The sequence below is a fragment of the Lynx rufus genome, unplaced genomic scaffold (genome assembly GCF_022079265.1).
Source record: "Lynx rufus isolate CCGP_SWC_20201006 ecotype Redwood Valley unplaced genomic scaffold, mLynRuf1.p SCAF_7, whole genome shotgun sequence".
NCBI classification, from domain to species: domain Eukaryota; kingdom Metazoa; phylum Chordata; class Mammalia; order Carnivora; family Felidae; genus Lynx; species Lynx rufus.
The window spans coordinates 60,969,927-60,993,293 of record NW_025814889.1 but is presented as its reverse complement, the minus strand read 5'-3'; the positions used below and the strand labels follow the sequence as shown (position 1 = coordinate 60,993,293).

General features: G+C 42.8%; 1 protein-coding gene across 5 annotated transcripts; it reads right to left on the bottom strand.

Annotated features, from left to right (window-relative positions):
* On the bottom strand, positions 1-19,915 carry KLHL42 (kelch like family member 42). Of its 5 annotated transcripts, none has more exons than XR_006959810.1 (4): positions 18,961-19,915; positions 8,559-8,752; positions 311-4,088; positions 1-196 (listed from the first exon to the last, which is right to left on the bottom strand). XR_006959810.1 is itself a non-coding variant. In XM_047066211.1 (3 exons), the coding sequence occupies exons 1-3, from the start codon at positions 19,830-19,832 to the stop codon at positions 3,637-3,639; spliced, it is 1,518 nt and encodes a 505-aa protein (XP_046922167.1). In that variant the 5' UTR covers positions 19,833-19,915; the 3' UTR covers positions 1-3,636. The 5 variants fall into 5 exon arrangements, 1 of the variants encoding a protein (XP_046922167.1); XR_006959811.1 differs by having other exon boundaries at positions 1-459; positions 3,250-4,088; XR_006959812.1 differs by having other exon boundaries at positions 1-418; positions 3,250-4,088.
* Between the last annotated feature and the right edge of the window lie 3,452 nt (positions 19,916-23,367).

The following is a 23,367-nucleotide window of genomic DNA, read 5'->3' as shown; positions in this document are numbered from 1 at the left end:
CTTTCTGTAAATATTTCTGGGAGCCAGGGAACTGAGTTGAATCAGCTCACTGCTCTCAAAGCCATTTTGGGTGGTATCTACTCACCTAATTCATTCATTCCTGTAAGGCGGGGATGACAGACTTCATTCACCTCACTCTGATGGATGGGCAACAGGTGCCTGGAAGCACTGATGACATGGATTATGAGACCAATTCCTGGCACAGAGGAAAGGAGTGCTACGCATTTATAATGCTGCCATCAGAGAATGGTGGCCCAGATGTCATATATTTCCCATCCCTGGCCTAGGAGAAAGGCATCCAACAACTCACCCATATTCCCTTTCTGTTGCTATGCTGCCTCACGAGTGCTCTGCATTAAGCCACTGCTCATTAAATGCTGGTTGACCAAGAAGGCCAAGGCCTTTCCACTTGATTTACCTGTGTGGCAAACAGGTAGGGTCATGACTTTACCTGGAAATCTAAAAACATGGCATCCAAAATTCTCATTAATTCTTTACTGAAAGAGAACAAGCATTTACTTTTAATTCCCTTTGTAGAGAAAAAGCTTTCTCCACTCTGTACAACTTTAATTGATATCTATTGGAATCACTTGGGATTTTGGTTCAAAAAACCACGGCCTAGTTAAATTCTCTTTGGTTTCCATGCTTAATCTTATTTGTTTCTTACTAGAATTCATAACCTTCTCAGTACTTCATTGTCATGACTTAACCAACACTGTTGAAATAATAAACTCATACATTTTCATCAGAAAAACTTTAAAGGATGCTAAGGGGAGAGGCCACTGAAACCAAGGGTGTGGAGAAGAAAGCCAGAAAGAATGACAGAAAGAACCAACCTCCCTCTACCAATCCACACTTAGGACTCACTCGGCCGCTCCGACCATTCTTAGTAAAACTGGTTGCTTCCAGAGGGATGGATACCACAGGGGTCCTCCCGGCAACTCCCTTCTCCATAGTGGGAGTCTGGCATCCCTCAGAAGCATTTCAGAAAAGAAGGATAAAGCATTCAGAGAAAGGAAGGAAATAGAGGGATATTAACAAAGAGCACTATATTGTACACCTGAAACTAATATAACACTGTATGTTAACTACACTGGAATTGAAATAAAAAACTTAATAAAAAAGCAATGTCCTGGGGGAGACAGGGAATTTTCAAAGCATCATTACCCTCATCACAGGTACAGTCTTCAATACAACATTGGCATCAACAAGAGAACAGAGCTAAACTAAAATTATCCTCAAAATGCCAACATAGCTGCTGTGCACAGCAGGAAGATGTCCCAAATGCACAAATGTGTTCCTACTGCACATTCTGCCTTGCCCAAGTACCCTCAGCAGCCCAGAGTAACAAAACTTTGTTAGAAGTCTGTGTATCTTAGAGCTATAATATGCCAGTGCACGTGCACACACACACATACAGACAATATGCACATATGCACACATTAAACTTGGTTTATAAAAAGAGCTTTGTGGATCAGAGTATGCCTCCACTTGGTCCAAGAATCTAATTGTTGACATTAAGAAAACAGACCCAAAGAATGTAATCAGGGAGGGAACTGGTTGGCAGCAACAATATTACATTTTATAAGATGTGGTTATTTACAAGCTAAGGTCTAACTTGTTCAGAACTAACTCAACTGGCTAGGATCATCTGAATATACAAGGTTAAGCTTTAAAAAATTTAAGATCTGTCACAACAAAAGTTAACACTATCTAAAATAAATTAGATTTTTAAATATATGCAATGAAATTATAGATCACTGGAAATTCAATTCTGTAATGAATATAAATTAATAAAAATCTATTATTAAAGTACCATCCCCAAGATTTGAGTTTTTTTTTTAAAGGCTAAGTATTTGCGAATAAATGGATATGGCTTAGAAACCCTTAAATAGTATTAAGTAGAGTACTGATATGATTATTTGGTGACATGATCAAAGATCTGTCTCCATGTCCACAATAAAGGCTTGCCTCATTTTACTTAATAGAAGTATTCCTGAAAAGTTGTGCAAATAAAATTTTTACAACCAGACCCTTATTTTAACTATACTAGGAGGTCACGGTTGTAAAGAAACCCTGTAGTGACTCTTGATAAACTGAAGAACTCTGCTGAAGAAATCGAGTCCCCTGCACTATATCCTCACAGTGAATGCATACCGGAGGTGCTGGGAGTCTGGCGAATGCATGAATTTGCCATGATCATTTCTGCTTTTCTGTGGGACTTTCTTAAAAGAGAGGCATGCTGTACGGGAATGTCAGAACAGAAAGACGGAATCCAGCTCACAGTTTCACTGATTCCATTACAAAAGACCAGAGAAATTCAGAAAGGGTTTTTCCACCAAAATCAAATTTCTAGAAGTATAAATGTTTAAAGGGATGCTGACCTATGATTGGCAGAGGCTTTTATTCATGGCAACTGACTTACTGAAAATGATTGCTTGGGCTGAGTTCCACCTGATTTAACAACCTAGGCAAGTAGAGCATGTCACCTACTTTCAGAAATACCACCAGAGGCCACTCCACTTCTGTAAGAGCTGCTTCCCCTCTCCAGCACAAACGTTTCACAGCTATCCTCACCTTACCTCATAAAAGCAAAGCATGGATTAAAAGGCTAAGATTAAATTAGAAAGATGCCTCACCTAAATATGATAAAGGCATCTGTTTTATCTTTAAAAAAAAGAACTAAGTCCAATATATTCATTACAAGCAACTCTTAAAGGCAATTTTTTTTCTTATTTGGTGTTCCCTTCCCTTCTAAGACTCGATTTCAAAAATATATATATTTATCTCCATCCTTTTAAACAATATATCTTCTCTTTTAAACAACGCAGAATGCTTAGCACTGCAACTTATCTGCCCACATAAATTCCCAATCTGCCACATACATGAAATAAGAGGTTATATCTGCCTATCTATTCAGTACACATAATGGCAAAAAGTTTGGAAAAATAGCTGAGAGTGTTTTTATGCAAGTTTGGGAGGACTGGATGCTTGCAAGGACTCACTGTAGGGTTCCATCATTGTAAGTTTCCTAGAAAGTAGTGTGCAAATAAAATATCTAAACCTAGAACCCTATTTTAAACCACTGGCAGTATACGTTGAGAATGAATGGGGGAGAAAATGGGTGAAGGATAGTGTTAATATAAATGTTTGTCAAGTAAATGAATAACAACAACAAAAACTTCTCACTTAAGGTATTAATGATGTTTCAAGTGACCTAAACAACACAGATTTTAAAATGATCTTTACCATTCAATGTCAATTATTGACTTTGGCCCTTCACTAAAGCAGATACAATGAATCTTCTTTTTGATGAGCAGTTTCAGTCACTGGCCCAAGGGTATCATATTTGGATGAAAATACTATCATGGATTCGTTCCCATCATTTAACAATCAATAATTAAAAAAATAATAAAGTTGGTCTCTTTTCTCCACAAGTTTTCAAGTAATTAGTTCAAGTAAGCTTATTTACAGCTATTGTACATGTGACCAACTTTAACCCATGTTTTCCCTTTAGAAATCGTTCTCCCTTGAAATGGAACACTATGGGTTGTTTTCTTTCCTTTCTTTCTTCTTCTTCTTTTTTTTTTTTTTTCGTCTTGAACTAGGTTTCTTTCAAATTCTAAGTCAGTTCAGTCATGTTTCTGTTTTATTGGGCAGATAAAGAGAGGACACCAGCAAATTATGTCCAAAGGCTGGGAAACGCCTGAATGCTTCCCAACTATCTGAAAAGATGTTGTACTTCAGGAAAACTCGATGCTCCAGGCTGGTTGACAGGGTAACGTCTCTGCTCATGATATAGATACCATCGTTGTGAAGGGCGCAAGTCAAGTTAAGACCCGATTTGGACGTGTTCTCCTTGAGGTAGAGCCACTGCCGCGTGATAGTGTTGTAGGACTGCACGGTGAGCATGTCCTCGCTCTGGCTGCTCCTCCGGTTGGGCCCCAGTTCGTGCAGACAGCCCCCCACGATGTAGATGGTCTCCTCAACAGACACCATCTGCTGCTTGCGAATGTGGACGTCACACGTTTCAAAGAGTGTCCAGATGTCGGCAGAGGGGCAGTACTGCAAAATGTTCATGTTGCGGTCTGAAACGAAGAGAGAAGCCTCAAGATGACACAGCCACAGTAACGTCACTGCCTGCCTCGGCAGTAATAAACATCTACCCCCGCCGGAATAATTTGGCAGCACAGAGGCAAAACTATTTCAGAGAAGCAGAGGTCGGACAACGGTTTCTGAAGTGGCTGGCAGGAGATCGGTTTAGAATCATCTCCCTCACCTCTCATCAGGCATGTCCCCCTCCCTGGGAGGCTCTCTAAATCAACAGGGCCAGGACACAGATTTAGAACCTGGCACCCTTACACATTTTAGAACCACCAGTCCAATGTAAACAGAATCAGGGCGTTGGAATTCTCAACTATCTACAGAATTACTGACTTCTACATCCAGATGACAGGCTGAGCCCCAAGGATCTACTCTTGACAACCGACTCTAATACACAAGACAAGTGTGCCAAGCAAGATCCTCAGGGGCTGTCTAAATGAAATAGCACATAATTGCCAAGTCAGGCGGAAGTCTCACCTGTGGCCGTCAGCCACGGAATCACCTGGCAATTCTATTTCCTGACTGCAACAGCAGAGATACTACCAAAGGCCCTTCCCTCTCCCTGTGCCCACTTCACAAGAGATGACTAGCTGTTGTGTGTATAAAATCAGAAAGCAGATGAAAGACTGCCCTAACATTATCTTGAATTCATGGCTGCTTTAAGGAAAAATATTACCTACTCTCTTTTTGAAAAATGCTTGTGAAATTTAAAGTATCTAGTTTCGTTCTTCTTTTTTGTAATTGTTCTTTTTTACCCACTTCTCCTCTAGGAAAGAATAAATGGAACATTTTAGCCTCAGCAGAAAAAAAAATGCTCTGAGTTATCAGAAAGAATGAACTTTCTGTTTGTTGTTGTTTAAACAAACAACAAAATCCATCCATGGAAGAGACAACTTCGCTTGGGAATGGACGTGTAACTACAGGGTAGGACACTTCCTCCTGAGACAGAAGGACCCACCCACAGTTGGCAATGATGACAGAGCTCCATCACAGCCTCTGGTACCAAATGGGGGCGGGGGGCTCATAAGAGGGCACAGAAAGAACTAAAAGGAGACCAAATCCTGTGTGTGCACATGTCTCCACGCCAGCAGAAATTTCAGAATTGTTACAGCTTTAGGGAACTTTCCTTCTGTTTTCCACCCATCCTAATACCTCCCTGTATTTCTTTTTGTTATAGCTGTTGTGATAAAACTCATTCTAGGAGATAGTCCAAGGGAGTTTGGTTACCAGTCTATCAAAAAGTGCTCCTTACCAGTGAACCTGGCTTCTCACCACGCAAACAAAGGACTTATTCTAGTGAGGTTTCCATGCATTTCTCAGTCCCAGGTCTGAAGGTCTTCCCAGGTCTTCTGTAAATGTTTTCTCTCCTCACCCAACAAGAGCTCAGACCATATGAGGTGGTCTGAGTTGGTGGAATAATCTTTATGCTTTTATATTTAGAGGGGATTCTGAACTTTAACAAATCACCCTTCTTCCCTTGAGTGGCTACTATTGCTCTCTATTGAATTTCTTTTCATTTCCTCAATGCCTGACACAGAATTAATCTAATCATGAACTACTACAAGGGGCATCTGGGTGGCTCAGTCGGTTGGGTATATAACTTTGGCTCAGGTCATGATCTCGCGATTTGTGAGTTTGAGCCCCGCATTGGGCTCTGTGCTGACAGCTTGGAGTCTGGAGCCTGCTTTAGATTCTGTCTGTCTGTCTGTCTGTCTCTCTCTCTCTCTGCCCCTCCCCCGCTCATGCTGTCTCTCTCTCAAAAATAAACATTAAATAATTTTTTTAAAAAATCATGAACTATTACTTACTAAATTTTAAAAGTCTACCTAAGTCAGCAGACCAAGAATGCAACTTTGAGCCCTGCATTTTGTTTTATGACAATTATGATTTCTTATTTTAAATACAGGCAACCATTAGGGAGGCTTGGGAAGATCCCAAGCAGAAGAGGAGAGGTGTTTCAGAGTCCAAGGAACTGTCCTGCCCTCTCATCTCAGAAAACCCATTTTCAACCCTTACACAAACATCCATCCATCCACATCACCCAACCATCCCATCACAGGTATTTGGCTTGGGGAATCCAGGACAGGAACCACTGTGTGTGGCCCAAATGAAGAAGGTACATTAGTAGTGGCTTGAAAAACTAGAAAACACACAAGCAAGGGTTTTCCAGGTCAAATCTAAAGAACATTTGCTCAGCCAGGGTCATGGAAAAACTAGGAAATCTACCAGCAGAGTACTCTTTGGATTATAGGGCTGCCTGTCAATGCATCCCAGCTCTTGCTCAGAAGAGAAGCCAAGGGACATGTGTACATTATATCAGCCCACAGGGTGTATTCTGTGTCACAAAATCTACGGAGAATCAGAATTCTTAGAAATGTCCATAAGTAAATAACTGTATTTACTTTCCCAGGAGAAAAGGCACACAGACACACAGAGAGGTACATATGCACACACAGGAATTCTCTGGGGGCTTTTGACCACTATACCCTGAACACCAGTGTTGAAGATAAAGGAAATGACTGCTAGATCTCGCTCTTTTTTCTTTTTTCAATGATTTATAACAAAAAAGCTGGCAATTATCTTATCTTCAGTGGAAAGTCACTAGAGAGGGACATTGGGAATAGCTCCACAGTGACGAAAATTTGAGGGTGTTTAAAAAAAAAACCAAGAAACAAACAAAAAAAACAACTCACTGCTTCCCATGCACTCCTCTTGGGTCACTGCCTCTCCTTAAATGTATAAACAGCACCTATAGTGAGTTCAACAGTGACCCCCAAAAAGATATGTCTACCTCCTAACCCCCAGAATCTCTGAATATAACCTTACTTGGGAAAAGGAGCTTTGCAGGTGTCATTAAGTTAAAGATCTCAAGATGAGATCATCCTGGATTATCCAGGTGGGCCCTAAAGTCCAATGACCAGTGTGTCTTTCTTTACAAGAGACAGAAGAGGAAAAGACGTGGATACACTCAGAAAAGAAGGTATGTGAAGATAGAGGCAGAGGTTGGAGTGATGCAGTCACCAGCAAAGGAACATGTGGAGTCACCAAACCTAGAAGAGGCAAGGAAGGATTCTCCCCTAGCGCCTTCAGAGGGGACATGACCGCCCATACCTTGATTTCAGGCTTCAGGCTTCTAGAAATGTGAGAGAATACATTTCGATTGGCTTAGGCCACTAAGCTGTAGTTGTTCGTTAAGTCGGCCACAGGAGACTAAAACACCGCTCACCATCCCCCCCACCAAATCAACTGTTTAGAGATACTCTAAGATGTGTTGTTACTCAGAATCTTTTGTGCACGTGCACATACACTCTAAACCATATGCTCATAAAACACTTTACATTTAACTTCTCCCTCTAACATAAATCCCTAAAACAAAACACATTTGGCTGTGGTAAAAATAATTTTTGGCACCTACACTACATTAGCATGTGGATTTCTGTCCTTTACAAAGTTACACATCACCATCATTTCTCCATGCTTACTGTCAGCCAAGGCTGGAGAGCTCTGTCCTCTCATATTGTATCATAAAAGAAAGACGGGTTATTTCACTATGTTGGATAAAATGGTAACTCTACTATTTCAATGTAGCTAAAAGTCCTAAGAGTCCAGTTATACCTTCTCTATAAGTTCTGGGTGTTTTACAGGTAGACCAAATGAAGAAATAAATTTCTTTGGCCAAGAGGTAACATTGACACAAGTGGGAGAGAGGGATAAAAGGAAAAGACACACCTCTTCCTGGTGGCCCTGCCACTGCCTTGTCTGCCTTACCACAACCATGCTCTTTTCTATCTCTAGCATGTGAGAAGCTTCCTACCAAGAACAGTAGTATAAAACCTACTGGAGAAACTTATTTCCAAATTCTTAACTATCAAATACCCAGCAAAAAAAAAAAAGTGAAAAACACACATGTACAGTTTAATAAAGAGCATAACCACCTCTCACCTCTGGATCAGGAAAGAATTCTCTTACATTCGTGTCTCTTAAAACCCTCTTATGATATGTAAACAACAGCCTAGAGCTGAGTTTCTGGAAACTATCTGACATATTTGTGCTCAAAAAGGGAGAAAATGGAAACAAAGATCCTCAAGGATGTTCTGGCTCTAAATTCTGTGTTAGAAGTATTCGGGAGAAGGATGGGAGTAACCCAGACAAGTCTCAAGACTACTGGTCACAAGGCTGGGTTTTCAGAGCAGAAAGAAAATAAATATTCTCTTCATAGCTCCTTCTACCCCCATTCAATTCTTGTGCTCACACAAAGGCATCAAAGGTCCCTCCTGCCCAAACCACCCCTGTAATACACAACACTCTTCCTCCCAGATATGTAAATATGCAGTATTTAACATATAAAATCACAATGTGTACGCCAGAGTGTTTTCCTCTGGCACCCTCCTACCCTTCCCCACGCTGCAGAAGCTCACACAGAAAAGGACCACTTACTTAGCCCCTTCACTTACCTCTGGTAGTATATCCTCCAATGACATAAATTTTTCCCTTACACTCACATGCAGAGAACTCAGCCAGAGGATTTGGTAGGGGTGCCACAAAATTCCACGCATCCTGCTCAGGATTGTAACACTCAACATTAGAAACGGCCTGCCCACCAATGGCATAGAGTTTTGAATTGACGGCCACAAGTTTGAAGTTAGACCTGAAAGATAGATACAAAGGCCCAGAGAGTCAGTTCTTATTGATAATTAAGAGGTAAGACAATGGCATGAACTGCTAAAGCAGAATGTGGAATATGCTCGATATCTGAAGAAAATTAGCTCTCCAAGTTGAGTGCCTGGGGACAGAGGAATGACCAAATGACATCTCAAATTTCACTCCTACCCCTAAAATTCACAAGAATGATGCATTTTCCAAACTTCTGCAATTGGAGATAAGCAATTCAATATAGCAGACTCTCGCTTAGCCTTATGCCAAGAAGCAAAGATATTCTGTATACAGTAAACTTAATACTTCTTTTAGCAGCGGGAGCAAGTACTGATGGAGAGATGCATAACCACCTCACTCCCTTGTCTCTTGACTCAGAATGTTTCCCATTCTTCCTACCTAGGGGTACAATCTACCTTAGGTACATGCTAGCCCCTCCTACACAGCCAGGCATATGCTAAGGGCGCCCACTAAAGGGTGGACCCCTCTACCACAAGTGTACCCAGACAGATCACTTGCCTCCCCCCCCCCCATATGAGGGCATCCTATATATTGCTTCACAACAAATAACGTAGGGGTACATAAGCAATGAATTAATTAAACGAGTTTTGATCCAGCACTCTTAAGAGTATTTACACATGTTAACAAATACGTAAATCAATAAATGTTCACCTATTGTAATAGAAAACACTTTAAAAAGAGAATACCCTGGTGTTAAGCCCCATATCAGTAATACAATTCAGCACTGCTCATCGGTTTCAGATGCTAGATAAAAGTCTCATGTCTTTTGTGTTGAAAAAACTAATTTGTTTCAATTTGGCACACAGAGATTAATGGACTCCTTGAAGGCCAGACAGGATAAACACTTGGGTCAGTCTACGTGACGTATGCACCAGTCTCAAGTTTAGCAGAGCACGATGCAACCAAACGACCTAAAGCACAAATTCGGAGACCCTGGCCCAAACACCCCACTTCCTCATCTCCAGTATGGGGATAATACCCATCACAGGATGGGTATTACACAAACAGGGTATTACACATTACACAGGGTATTACAGTAAACAGTTTATCATCAAGTACTACACAGATATAAGATGCTATCATTATAATCTCTCAGTTTTCTAGTGTTTGAAATAAAGAAAGTAGACCAGGTAAATTTAGAGGTCACATCTATTGCCAACACAACAATATCTTCAAAAGTAACAATGTCCTAAGAAAGAACCAGGGTAGAGGCCACAAATAGTGAAAAACACATGTAAGAGGGTAGATGAAGAAGAAACAATGAACAAGAAGTCCATGCCCAACCCCTGAACAGGTGTTTAATAAACACTGATGCACTATGACATAGAACATGCTAGAACGGGCCACCTACACTATGGTGTTTTCAAAGGTGCCTATAATGTGTACATGTAAGTGAGTTTGGGTTTTGTTTTGTTTTTCAAATCAGAGAGGGAACAGAGGACCCTTCAACAAGAACCTCATATTGCCCATTAAATCCAGCCAGCCATTCAGGATTTCATGCCAATAGACTTTTCTGGGGTGGCAGTTACTGGGGGGTCTCTGGTTCATGTTGCTTACTTTTCCTGCTGCCAATGGTCCTTAAAATCTGACCATTATGCCCTCTCTATGTGTGCAAATTTGGGGAACCAAAGGAAATAAAGCTTATAAATAAGCACTAAATTTTACCAGCCCAAAATTTGTTTTTGCTCACCAAAGGTACACAGATAGTAAATTTTGTAAGATCAAAACCGTTTTTAATATTCATCCAGCATAATCATTTGTCCTAAGCAAACATGTAAGGGTTGAATGAATAGGCAGTTAAAAGTAAACAGTTTCATCTCTCCAGACCCCAACATGCTCAAATACACTTGAAGAGAAGAAACTTTCCAAGACTGAGTTTAAGATGAAATTGCCACCCCAAAACAGGCCACTTAATGAAGAGACACTGCCGAGCATTATGAGCCCAGGCTTATACAGGGATATCTCAGCTCCATTACTCAACAGCTATGTGACCTTGGACAAGTCACTGAATCTCAGGTCATCTGAACCTCACTTTCCCCATCTGTGAAGTGGAGAAAAGCACATCATCACACACAGTAAGAGTTGGAAAGGGGAACACTTGCAGAAAGTCAGAAGAGGAAATGCTTTTCTGCATGTCACAGTCTGTTTCTTAACTCCAAAAAGGTCTGCTTCTCATTTGTTAACTGCAACAGTCACTCCCCATCATGTACTCTGGAATTATGTACAAAGTGCTTTCTCATCCATAAATTCTCACCATGTAGCACTTCATTTGCAAGTTTCTGAACATAACTCTTCCACTCTTCACCTCCTGAATGGTAAAAGTATGAATCCAAGCTATCAATTTAAAAAAATATATATGTTATCGCTACAGTATTTTCTTAATATTGATCCCTGACATACACATGCAGGGGGTAAAAAGAAGAATTTTTAAACCAAATAACGATGTGTTGTAGCTATGTACTTGACTGACTTACAGTGAATAGAAATAAAAGTGAAAAAAATTTAGATGCTGATTTAATTTCTACTTGACTTCAAGGAAATAAAGAGCTCATTAAATCCTTAAGAACGAAGTGACATGAAACACCCTGAACACGGGTGCACAGATTAACAGTAGCTATATACAACTGTAGGGAGGCAGGTGACACAGATGTCTGGGTGGCTTAGAGTCCTGGCCATGAAACTGTGCGAGCTAATTCAACTCACTGAGCCTCAGTTTCCCCTTTGGGGAAATGGAGCCAATAATAAGAGATGCTGTGAGCATGAAACAGGAAGTGACATCTAAAACCGACTATAACATGCAGCCCAGAGTAAGAGCTCAAGAAATGTAAACCATTGTCATGGTTTGCTACATAGAAAAGTTTGTTGCCATTAGAGTGAACATTAGAGTAAAACGGCAAGAACCTTTCTCCCATCTTTTCTCAACCACTCAGAAGAGGACTGTACAGTCTGCAGAGCACTTGGGTCCTTGTGTGTCCTCTTCCCCCTTCTGCTGCTTCCCTACAGATTAACCTCCTCTGGGGACCAGGAAGGGGAGAGAGCAAAAGTTAGGAACAGAAGTGGTCGCGGTTGCTACCTACTACCCTGTCTGAGAAACTCCAGCACACCAAGCAACTTTAAATATTGGCCAAAATCCGGGGTGGGGGGGGGGGGCAGGGAGAAATGAATAGACACATAGTTTTCTTTCCTTCACACTATTCTGGGGTTCCACTGCTATGTTAACCATAGAGCACAAAATCTCTCCAGGTTTCCATGACTCTAGAAATGCCCCCCAAATACTAAACTATGGCTCAGAGAAAAACGGGACAGCCAAAGCTGACAACTGTAATTCCACCTCTGCCAAGAGACTTCACTCTCTCCCAGCCTTTCTGTACTCACATGCAGAACTCCAATTTCAGAATAAAAGTGCAGGCAATTGAAGAGACTAGACACAATGTTAGAAATAGAGAAATTAATGAACTGATGACTGCAACAGTGGCCAGTTGCTGCAAGTTATCACCAATTAAAGTGAGGAGGGAAGGTGAGAAATTTGGGGGCACACAAGCTTTTACATTAGAAGTTATGTCCTGACAACTCCTGAGATCAAATCCATGTTTGGACCACTGGGCAGTGTTGCATACCTGGACTTCAAAGCATCCTCTCAAAGACTGCTATGTACTCCTATTGCCATTTTCAAGTGTGTGGGCACAACATTAACATCCCTCCTGTCCTCCCTTCCATCCCTCCCTCCCTCCCTTCCTTCTTTCCTTCCTTCATTCCTTCCTTCTTCCATCTCTTCCTTCCTTCCTCCCTTCCTTTTTTGGTGGGGGTGGGGGGAGGAGGTGGTCCACTACTGGTCATATAGCACCATTTTCTCCAGAGTGCAAAGGGCTTACAGAATCTCTCAGTGCTAGGGTTCCTGCCTGTCCTTTACCATTTAAGATTCTGAGACTACCACACTGTTCAGTCCCTGGGGAAAGTGGGCTGTTCAGCATTTGACCCCTTTGTCAAAGTAAAACTGTACAGATACACCACAAAGGCAGTGAATCAAGGTAGATGTGAAGTGCTGTGTGACAGAGGCCAACATATTTTACTCAAGGTTCTAGGTTTCCACCGGTGTTTCCAGGAACTGTGTTAGACACATCACACAGCAACAATTCCATTCTAGATTTCGTTTTTACTTGTCTCGTCATCTAAACTCAGTTAGAAACTCCTTGAGAACAGGAGCCATGTCATCTTTGCTGTTCATCCAACAGTGACTAGAAAAATGAAGACATAAAGCTAATGAACTTTTGAAAAACAGCACAGTACCATAAAGTATCTGTGCTCCACTTCTTGGATAAAAATAATTTTTAAAAAGAAAAATTTTAAATCTGCATTAAAATGGTCACTGCCAGTCCATAAGCCAAATTGTAGATACTCTAAATGGCTATATCTATCCAATGGATATTTACATTTGGTTACTCATTACACATCTTAGCAATTTACTTAACTTTCTATGCCTCAGTTTCTGACTCTGTAAAATGGGAACCTGCCTAATACGGCCTTTGTGAAAAATAAGTGAGATAATATGTGCAAAGCAGTAAGAACATTACCTAGTACAGAGTAAATGTTCAATTAAATGTTACTTATTATTTTTCAGCTATGCTAAATAACTATAATGACTGCTACAAGATAAAAATACTATATAATGTTACATTTAAAAAAATCAGGGGCGCCTGGGTGGCGCAGTCGGTTAAGCGTCCAACTTCAGCCAGGTCACGATCTCGCGGTCCGCGAGTTCAAGCCCCGCATCAGGCTCTGGGCTGATGGCTCAGAGCCTGGAGCCTGTTTCCGATTCTGTGTCTCCCTCTCTCTCTGCCCCTCCCCCGTTCATGCTCTGTCTCTCTCTGTCCCAAAAATAAATAAACGTTGAAAAAAAAATCATACATTCACTTTTATTTTAATAATATAACATATTCCATAGTTCAAAACAACTGTGCATTTTAAGCATCTATTATATATTGGACACCATGTTAGCAGTAGGACTATACATAAACATTGAACTGGCCCTGATTGGAAGGGAGAGAAACAAGCATGACCAGAAAATTTCATAAGGTGGAGAGTATTCTAGAGAAGCATACTTTGAATATTTAGACCAACTGAGAGTTCAGGAAGGGTTTTCCACTTGAGTTTATGTCAGGTCTGAGCCAAAGTATGAGAGAGATAAAGAAGGTTACAAATTCCAATATGGCATCCAATAAAAAAATTCGGCGGGAAAAAAATATCTGTGTAGAAAAAAACCAGAAACTAGAAAATACCGGAGAATAACTGTAATAGAAAAAACATACAGGGGCGCCTGGGTGGCGCAGTCGGTTAAGCGTCCGACTTCAGCCAGGTCACGATCTCGCGGTCCGGGAGTTCGAGCCCCGCGTCAGGCTCTGGGCTGATGGCTCAGAGCCTGGAGCCTGTTTCCGATTCTGTGTCTCCCTCTCTCTCTGCCCCTCCCCCGTTCATGCTCTGTCTCTCTCTGTCCCAAAAATAAATAAACGTTGGAAAAAAAAAAATTAAAAAAAAATAAAAAATAAAAAAAGAAAAAAAAAAAAGAAAAAAAAAGAAAAAACATACAGACGATACGAAGCTAATAAAAGAAACCTTTCCTGAAGGACCAAAAGACCTAAACAAATGCATGGAAAAATGAACCATTTTTCTAGCTGCAGAGTATTTTGAAACTATGAATCCTCCTCCAACTTGATAAACACAAGGTAATCCCAAACAAAATTCTAACAGGACTTGACAAACTGATTCTAAAGTTTATCCGAAGGAGGGGCACCTGGGTGGCTCAGTCGGTTGAGCATCTGACTTCAGCTCAGGTCACGAACTCACGTTCATGGGTTTAAACCCCACGTCAGGCTCTGTGCTGACAGCTAAGAGCCGGAGCCTGCTTTAGATTCTGCATCTCCCTCTCTCTCTGCCCCTCCCCTGCTAACGCTCTGTCTCTCTCTGTCTCTCAAAAAATAAAATAAAACGTTAAAAAAAATTAGAAGCTTATCTGAAGAAGAAAATGTACAAAGAATAGCTAAGAGAATTAAAATAAAACAAAACAGAACAAATGGGTCTCAGTTCCATGAGACAATAAAATAGTTTACCAAGCTACAATAATTTAAAAGTGTGAAGAGGCACCTGGGTGGCTCACTCAGTTAAGCATCTGACTTCTGCTCAGGTGACGATCTCATGGTTCATGAGTTCAAGCCCCACGTCAGGCTCTGTGCTGGCAGCTCAGAGCCTGGAGCCTGTTTCAGATTCTGTGTCTCCCTCTCTCTCTATCCCTCCTCTCTGCCTCTCTCTCACTCTCTCAAAAATAAATAAACATTATTTTTTTTTAAGTGTGTTGTTGGGGCACCAGGGTGACTCAGTCAGTTGACAGTTGGACTTGATTTCAGCTCAGGTCACGATCCCAAGGTTCTGGGAGTGAGCCCTGGGTTGGGCTCCGCACTGAGTGTAGAGCCTGCTTAAGATTCTTTCTTTCTCTCTCTCTCTCTCTCTCTCTCTCTCTCTCTGCCCCTCTCTCTTGCTTGCACACACACACACTCTCTCTCTAAAAATAAAATAAACAAACAAACATGTGCTATTTAAAAGGGAATGGCCAATCAGTCAATATGGAAACAGGACATTAGCATCTGGTAACTGGCTGTGTAAATCAGTCAGTTTGAGGGACATTTAAAAAACATGTTATAACTTTACATTATACCTTATTATATGAAATTAAGACCCAAACACATTCAGATATAAATGTAAAAAGACAAAACTATAAAAGATATATTACAAGACAATGAGTATTTGCATATTCTTAGCTTGTAGAAGGCTTTCCAATGCAAGATTAAAGGCTAATAGGATATATTTGACAAATTTGGCTACAAAAAAATTTAAAATGTCTTCATGTAAGAATACACTATGGGGGCACATGGATGGCTCAGCCTGTTAAGCAGTCAACTCTTGATTCCGGCTCAAGCCCATGATCTTATGGTTCATGGGTTCAAGCCCCACATCGAGCTCTGTCCTGACAGTGCCCAGCCTGCTTGGGATTCTTCCTTTCTTCCTCTCTCTCTCTGTCCCTCCCCCACTCGCTCTCTCTCTTAAAATAAACAAACTTTATATACATATAAACAAAAATATATACAAATATAAAATAAACAAACTTTTTATATATATATATGAGTGTGTGTGTGTGTGTGTGTGTATATATGAAATAAACCTGAAGTCCAAAACTAGAGGCTCACAAGGCCAGTGTTTGTCTGGCCTGCAAGGTTTTTGTTATTGTTGATGTTTGTTTTTTCAAAGAAGTGGCCAACACTTGAAAATCGGGGTGTCTGCCCATCTGGCAATACCATTCCTCACTTCTAGGTGGCAGCAACGAGCTGTGGCTGAGAGGCGGAGTCCTCTTGTGGTGGGGTGGTAACTCTCTGGTCCCTTGTAATCCCAACCCACCCCTCTAGTCACTGACTTCACCTGCCCCGTCACTTGGAAGATTACATTTTTGGGGCGTTACAATAAATTAAAGACAGGGGAAAACATGTGCTTCATTATCTGAGAGACAAGAGATTAATTCTACATACATAAACAGAACTTCTGAAATGAATATGAAAAAGATAAACCAATTTTCTTTTTAATTGGCAAAAACCGTTTAAAAAATATATACACAAGGCCAATAAATATATGAAAGGAAAAGTCTCTCTTCCAAGCAGAAACATTCACACCAGTGTTTTTGCCCATTGGATTGGAATAAAAAATGATGATAATGTCTTGTCTTGGCAAGAGAATAGGAACTGGCAAGCTCAAACACTGTTTCAAGGAGAGGAAATATGAATTTTCTGATGGGCACTTTGGCAGGAGCTACCAAAATTGAAAACATACATGCACTTTGGCCCACCTATCAAGGAATTTCAGGAATTTGCCATATAGGACTGACTGATATATGCCAGATAAGACAGGCACACATATGCCAACATGCTCAATATAGCGTTGTTTATAATGGCAAATAGAAGCAACTTAAATGGGGCACCTGGTTGGCTCAGTTGGTAGAACATGTGGACTCTTAATCTCAGGGTCGTGAGTTCAAGCCCCAAGTTGGGCATGCAGCTCACTTTGAAAATAAACAAATAAATAAATAGAATAATCTTTTTTAAAAGGAAGCAACTTAAATGCTCATGAAATAAGGGAAGGGCTGATTACATTATGGTACATCTATGGGCTGGAATATTACACAGCCAGTAACAAGAGTGAGATGGCTCTACATTTGTTGATATAGAAAAAAAAACTCTCAAAATGGAAATATTAGTGGCCATAATAATCAGCACAGCCTAATCAACTGTAGAGTAACAGTGTGTACAAGATGCATACACACCCCTCCAGGTACATGCATATGCATACACATTTTTCCCTGTTAACAATCATCAATGTTCTTAATGTGTGTGTGTGTGTGTGTGTGTGTATATACACACACATATATACATATATATATAAATGTAACATAAATATATTTATAAATGCATAATATATAAAGGTTTGTCAATGGATACCATTTTTTACTCTGGTTTTTCATGTCATTTGCAATTTTTCTAAGCACATATTCGTGCATTGCTTGAATACCTTTTTTCCCCCTCAGAGGACGGATATTCCTGTAAAGAAAAAGACTACCAAGGACTTGTAAAGAAAGAATTCTGTGAGGTGTTGTGTTACAGTTACAGCTGGAGCTGGGTGGGGGCAGTGAGGATGCTGATCACCTCAGCTGATACAACTGGAGACAGTGTGTATAGTGGTGATGGCCAGTCCGCTGGGCCTTCCACCCCCTAATCTGAGCAATATCCACAACACGGAATGTTTCTTTGTTGCTTTAATTATAATCTGCTTCAAAATAACCCATCTGATATCACATTTTAAATATGGTATAAATAATGCACTAAAAAGGGGTTGGAAGAAAACATGCCAACCTGTAAGAGGTTATTGCCTCTGTGAAGGAGGGAATAGGAACGACGGTCTTTCTGTTTCTTGATTCTTTTCCATTTTTCCACTTTTCTAGAATAACTAGATATTATTTTTATCATCAGAAAAAAAGAACACTTTCCAAGATGAATTTTATGTTATTGTAGAAATAAAGTCACTGATCCTCCTGGCCTGGTGTACCCTTAAGGTCAGTATGTGTAACGGTTACAACTTTCTTTGCCAGGTGGTGAGTCCCCCAATTCCTGGTTCCACACTTTAGGGAAGGGCCCATGTAGGGGTTGAGATGGGTACAAGTGGACCAGAGGAGAGGGTCCTTTCGCGGGTCACACTGATTCTTCTCCCAACTTGTGCATGGCAGTGGCTGTCTTGGATCTGACCACCTTTCCTTCCTACCACCTCTGCTGCATCCGCCCTGCTCTTTCCTTTTCCTGTTCGTGTCCTAGCTCCATTCCCTCCTCTTGCTCCTCTCCCTTCCTCCTTTTCTTATCTCCAAGTCACCCAAGTGCATGCTGGGAGGGATGTGCAGGATGGGAAGGGAGAAGGCCAGGTGGACGGAAATGTTCTAATTCTGCAGGTGACCATTGCCAGGCTCAAGTTTTGGGTCAATGATGAATCTGTCTGGGAAAGAAGGGAGATGCAAAAGAGAGGATAAAAAATAAGAGGCGCTTAAAACAATAAATCGTAGGTACAATTCTAATGTTTATCTCCTGAGCACAGATTGGTGCCCCAATGTAGGAAGCTTCAAAGTCAGTGACAACAACAAACTCTCCCAAAGACAGTGTTACAGGTTACTGCCCAGTGTGTCACTGTAATCAGGATTGGAGCCTAAAAAATAAAAAAATAAAAAATTTAAAAAGGCAAAAATGAAAGCAAATTAAAGAAAGTTTTCTTTGAAAGTATCCTTCTAGGAAACCACAGATTCCTTTTTTCCACTGGGAAAGAGGCAAAAAAAAAAAAAAAAGCAGTTTGCCTAAAAGTGCAATACCTGCAAGGAAACAACTCAGCCAGTCGACCTCGCGGGTGGGGTGCGGGGGGGGGGGGGGCACTTCTTCCTTGCAAGTCCTCAGTTCTTTGGGCGCCTTGCCAGAGTCAAGGCCAGCAACACTCCTGAAGATGTCATTCCCACCTCGGCGCAAGCTCCTGTGACTGCCCAGTAAACATTAGGGGAACGAGCTAACGAGCAAGTGAATGGATGGGAAAGAAGCCGCACTGCCGGGTGCTTACCTCTTCTGGTTCATGGAGGCCACCTGGAGCCACTCGTTGGTGCTGGGGTTGTAGGAGTGCGCAGCCGAGATCTCCTGGCTAGTGATCCTGTACCCGCCCACTATGAAGAGGTAGTTGTCCAGGATGGCGGACCCGTAACCCCTGACATTCACCAGGTCGGGAGGAAGGTTGTTGGCCAGCGGGAACCAACGTTCAGTCATCTCCTCATACCTCAGCATGGATGGGGGCTCCCCTTGGTAGGGGTGAGGAGCCAGGGGTCCCCCCAAGAAATCCCCCAGGGCCACGAGGACAGGAGTCCCCGTCATCCGGGCCTCTCTCAGCCTCTGCTTCAGGCTGACATCGCCGGGGGCTTGAGGGGGAGCCCCCAGAAGGTGGAACTGGGGCTTGCAAAGGACCTCGTGGAAGTGGACGACCATGAAGCGCAGGCAGGCCTCCTGCAGGTCGGGCAGCCCGTACACCTGCGCCAGGCGGTACAGCTCCAGGCAGTTGGTGAGCCGCACCTGGGACAGCAGCAGCTGCAGCAGAGACGTGACCTGAAGGAAGGAGGCCGCTTCCACCAGCTCCGCCAGCAGGCTCACCTCGTCCATCTCCTCTTCCTCCTCCACCCCACCGCCCTTCTCCGCCCGCGGGCCCAGGAGCCAGCCTTCGCGGGCCCCGCCGGCGTTGATGAAGTCCAGCACCAGGCGCAGGCCCGGGGCGCTGAGGCCGCGCAGCTGCTGCACCTCGGGGCCGCCGGCCTCCTGGCTCAGGGCCTCGCGCATGCCGGAGCGGTAGAGGGCGCGGAAGTAGTCGCTCTGCTCGATGAGCTTCCTCTTGCTCACCGGGTAGCAGCGGTCCTCCAGGCGGATCTGCACCATCTCCTCGGCCGACATGGCTGGGGGCCCGGGGGCCGCGGGGGTGCCCGCCAGCTCTGCGCGCTCGCCTCCCCGCCCCCACGCGCTCTCCGGGTTCCGGGTTGGGCGCGCCGAGGGATGGCGCCGCGGAGGAGGAAGGAGGCGACGGGCCGCCGCCCGCTCCCGCGCTCGCCCGGCCTATCTGGGTCGCGGCGGCGCCCCCCGAGGCAGCCCCTCCTCCTGGTCCCCGGGGCGGCGGCTCAGCCTCGCTCCCCCGAAGCGGCGGCCCTGCCCGTCTGCTCTCCCTCAGCGCCAAAAAAGGCCCGGCTGGCGCGCGCCGGGCGTCGGGAGGCGGCCGCAGTCCTCACTCGGGTTCGCCGGACCGCGTCAGCCGCCGAGGGGATCCCAGCCCCCAGCCTGCAGCCTCCTCCCACGCCTGGCTTCTCACTTCCGCCCCGCAGGACCCCCGCCGCCCGCCGGACCTGCCGGTGGATCCGGGAGGGCTGGAGGGCTGCGGGCCCGGGCGCCGGGGCTGGGGCCGGGTCCGCGCAGCGGTGCGAGCCAGGCTCGGACCGGAGGCGAGATGAAGCCGGTCCGCTCTCTCTTCCGCGCTGCTTTACCAGCGGGAAGAGAGAGACAAGAAGGAGAAACAGGCGTGGAAGGAACGGGATGAAAGGAGTCTGGGGTCCCGGGCGTCAAAATGACATCACATCTGGGATCGCCCATCTAGCCCAATCCGGCATAGTGTCCCAGCGGGCTGAGGCCCATAGGCCGTTCCTGCACACGTAGGTGGCACCTAGAGCTGAGTCTTCGCAATGGTCATCGTGTAGGAGCCATCTTGCAGAAAGAAAGTCCAGGCAGATGGCAGCAGGTTCGGCAGAGCTCACTGGGGTGCACAGTGCAGCTGATGAAAAGGGTTGGCAAGCAGAGGAACTTGTATCTGCTGCTGGGGCCCGTTAATCCTCTTTATGCTATCAAAAGAAAGACAGGAGTGCAACTCAAAGGTAGAACACGTGACCTCTTTTAAAATATTTTCTAACAAACCTTGCTTTTCCTATTTCAGTTTGGTTGGGTCGGCCATGACAGAATGCGATCCTTTGGGCAGAAGGTGTGGCCGCTTTTGGTGGCATTGGCCTTCAGAGGTGGTTTTTCTTGCCACCCTCCTACCGTCCCCGTACCCATGCTTCCTCACTGTCTGAGGACTGCTTAAGGAAGGGCCACTTCCTCCTTAAGAGAGACCTCTTCTCTCACTTAACATTGCAAAGAAATGAATAGAAAGCTCACCCCAAATAATAAAGACCTCGAGTTACTCGTAAGATATGAATTAATCTTAGAAGGAGGTGAGCAGGATACTGTTAGGTAAGCTTTGGGTAGATGGAGGAATAAGGATTGGGAGGGAACAGAGGGTGTGGCACTCCTATCCCACAAAGAAACCCTTTTTGAAAATTTTCCCAGACCAAGATTCTACTACAATAGAATCTTCCCTCAACTTGGGAAGAACATGTGTTTGGGCTTTGTTTTTATTATTGCAAACTTCATCTGTCTTCTTGAATGACAAGTTGTTAAATAACACCTTCTTCATAAGAACATTTCTGCTTTATGAGACATAAGATATCTCCTACACCTCTCATATTGTATATTAAGAAGGGGGAAGGGTTAAAAACCAGAAAAGAAAGTCATATTGGTAAGGCATGAAATCCTTTTGACACCTTTTGGTTACATTTTTGGTTCTTACTATGTAACTTAGCTGCCTGGGAGTGAGGTGTTTGTCCTCCATCATTCTCTTTATAATACACCATAAATAAGGAACTAAAAATTTAAAAACAGAAAAAAGTTCTAGTAGATTCTGGCTTCCCTGGGAAAAGTGAAGGAGACAAAGATGAATCTATGACTTGCCTCATTCATCTCTCTCTCTCTCTCTCTCTTTTTAAACTGGGAAAACCTCTAGCTTTTCACCTTGTTTCACCTGGCCTTTGAATCATTACTGATAAAACTCCATTCTCAGCCAACTTCTCACACTTCTGTTTTCAATGACGGTGCAGTCAGGACATTCATTCTAAGGCTCTTGGTGGATGAGTGACCATGAATTTAGCAACCTCTTTGGAAACATAAAGTGCCAACTCTGGTTTTAGGTCTTAAACTGGGGAATTTTCCTGGGAGGCACACCCTATATCAAAGAGGCTTGGACTTGGGATTTATTTGTGCCTCCATCCACGACAATGCCAGATTCATTGGGTCTGCCAAGAAGAACAGGCTCTTAGTCTCTTCTCTGTCCCTTTAGAATCTTTCACCAATGATGCTTTTGTTTCCAAACGTCATAGATATGCCTCCAACTGGTATTTTCTTGCCTTTTAAAAACAGACCAAAAAAATCACTATCAAAGAATGATGCGCATTAGAAAGGCAATTCACGCACAGTAATATTATCAGAGTAAGATCAGCTTGGACAGGGAATCTGGGGTGTGAGTCTGACAATACTGGGCACTGGACCTGTAAGCTTTTTTGGCCCTCATATGATAGTAACATCATTTAGAACTGGAAGTATCTTAAAAGATCAAATAATTTTTATAACTCACACAGTAAGCTTCCTGTTCAGCTACAAATACCAAGTCAAAGCAATGTAAATTCACTTACAAAAGTTTTAAATATTCTTTCTAAACCTCATGAAAATATTGCTTATATATAACTGGTGGTGTAATTTTATAGATCTGTTATTGGCTGATCAATGAATAATAAAGACTGGCCTTTGTGGTACAATGACTCATTTCAAACACTTTATAACATGATCTGGTCAAATCAAGGATGGTCAAACACAGCTGTTCCTTTATGACCTAGAATGAAAAAAAGATCTAAGTAAAAGATGTTTATCAGAGTGTTGCTTTTAATAATGAAAAATTGGAAAACATAATGTATAATAGTAATAGTAGCTAACATTTACTGAATGCTTATTATATGACAGACACTTGTCAGTACTTTTCACAGATTACAATACTATTTTTTATTCTATTATACAGCTGAGAAAGCTCAAGTGCAGAGTAAATTTCGGTACATAGGTAGAATGAAATATACCATAGAGCTGTTACAACTTTGGATGTACATGTAGAGCTTTCTTTAGAAACCCTGAAATACATAATTTTACAGTGGATTTTTTTTTTTAAGGGGGGAAGGGGCAGACGGAGAGAGAGAATCCTAAGCAGGCTTCACACACAGCTCAGAGCCCAGCACGAGTCTTAGTCTTCCAACTGTGAGATCATAACCTGAACTGAAACCAAGAGTCGGACACTTAACTGACTGAGCCAATCAGGCACCCCAACACTGGATTTTTTTAAAAACAGTTTCTGGAACAGTTTGAATCCATTTATGTAAAATTGTATTCATGTGTCTATTTTTTTTTAAATTTTTTTTAACGTTTATTTATTATTGAGAGACAGAGAGAGACAGAGCATGAGCATGGGAGGGGCAGAGAAAGGAGAAGACACAGAATCCAAAGGAGGCTTCAGGCGCTGAGCTGTTAGCACAGAGCCCGACGTGGGGCTTGAACTCACAAACCCAGTGAGATCATGACCTGAGCCGAA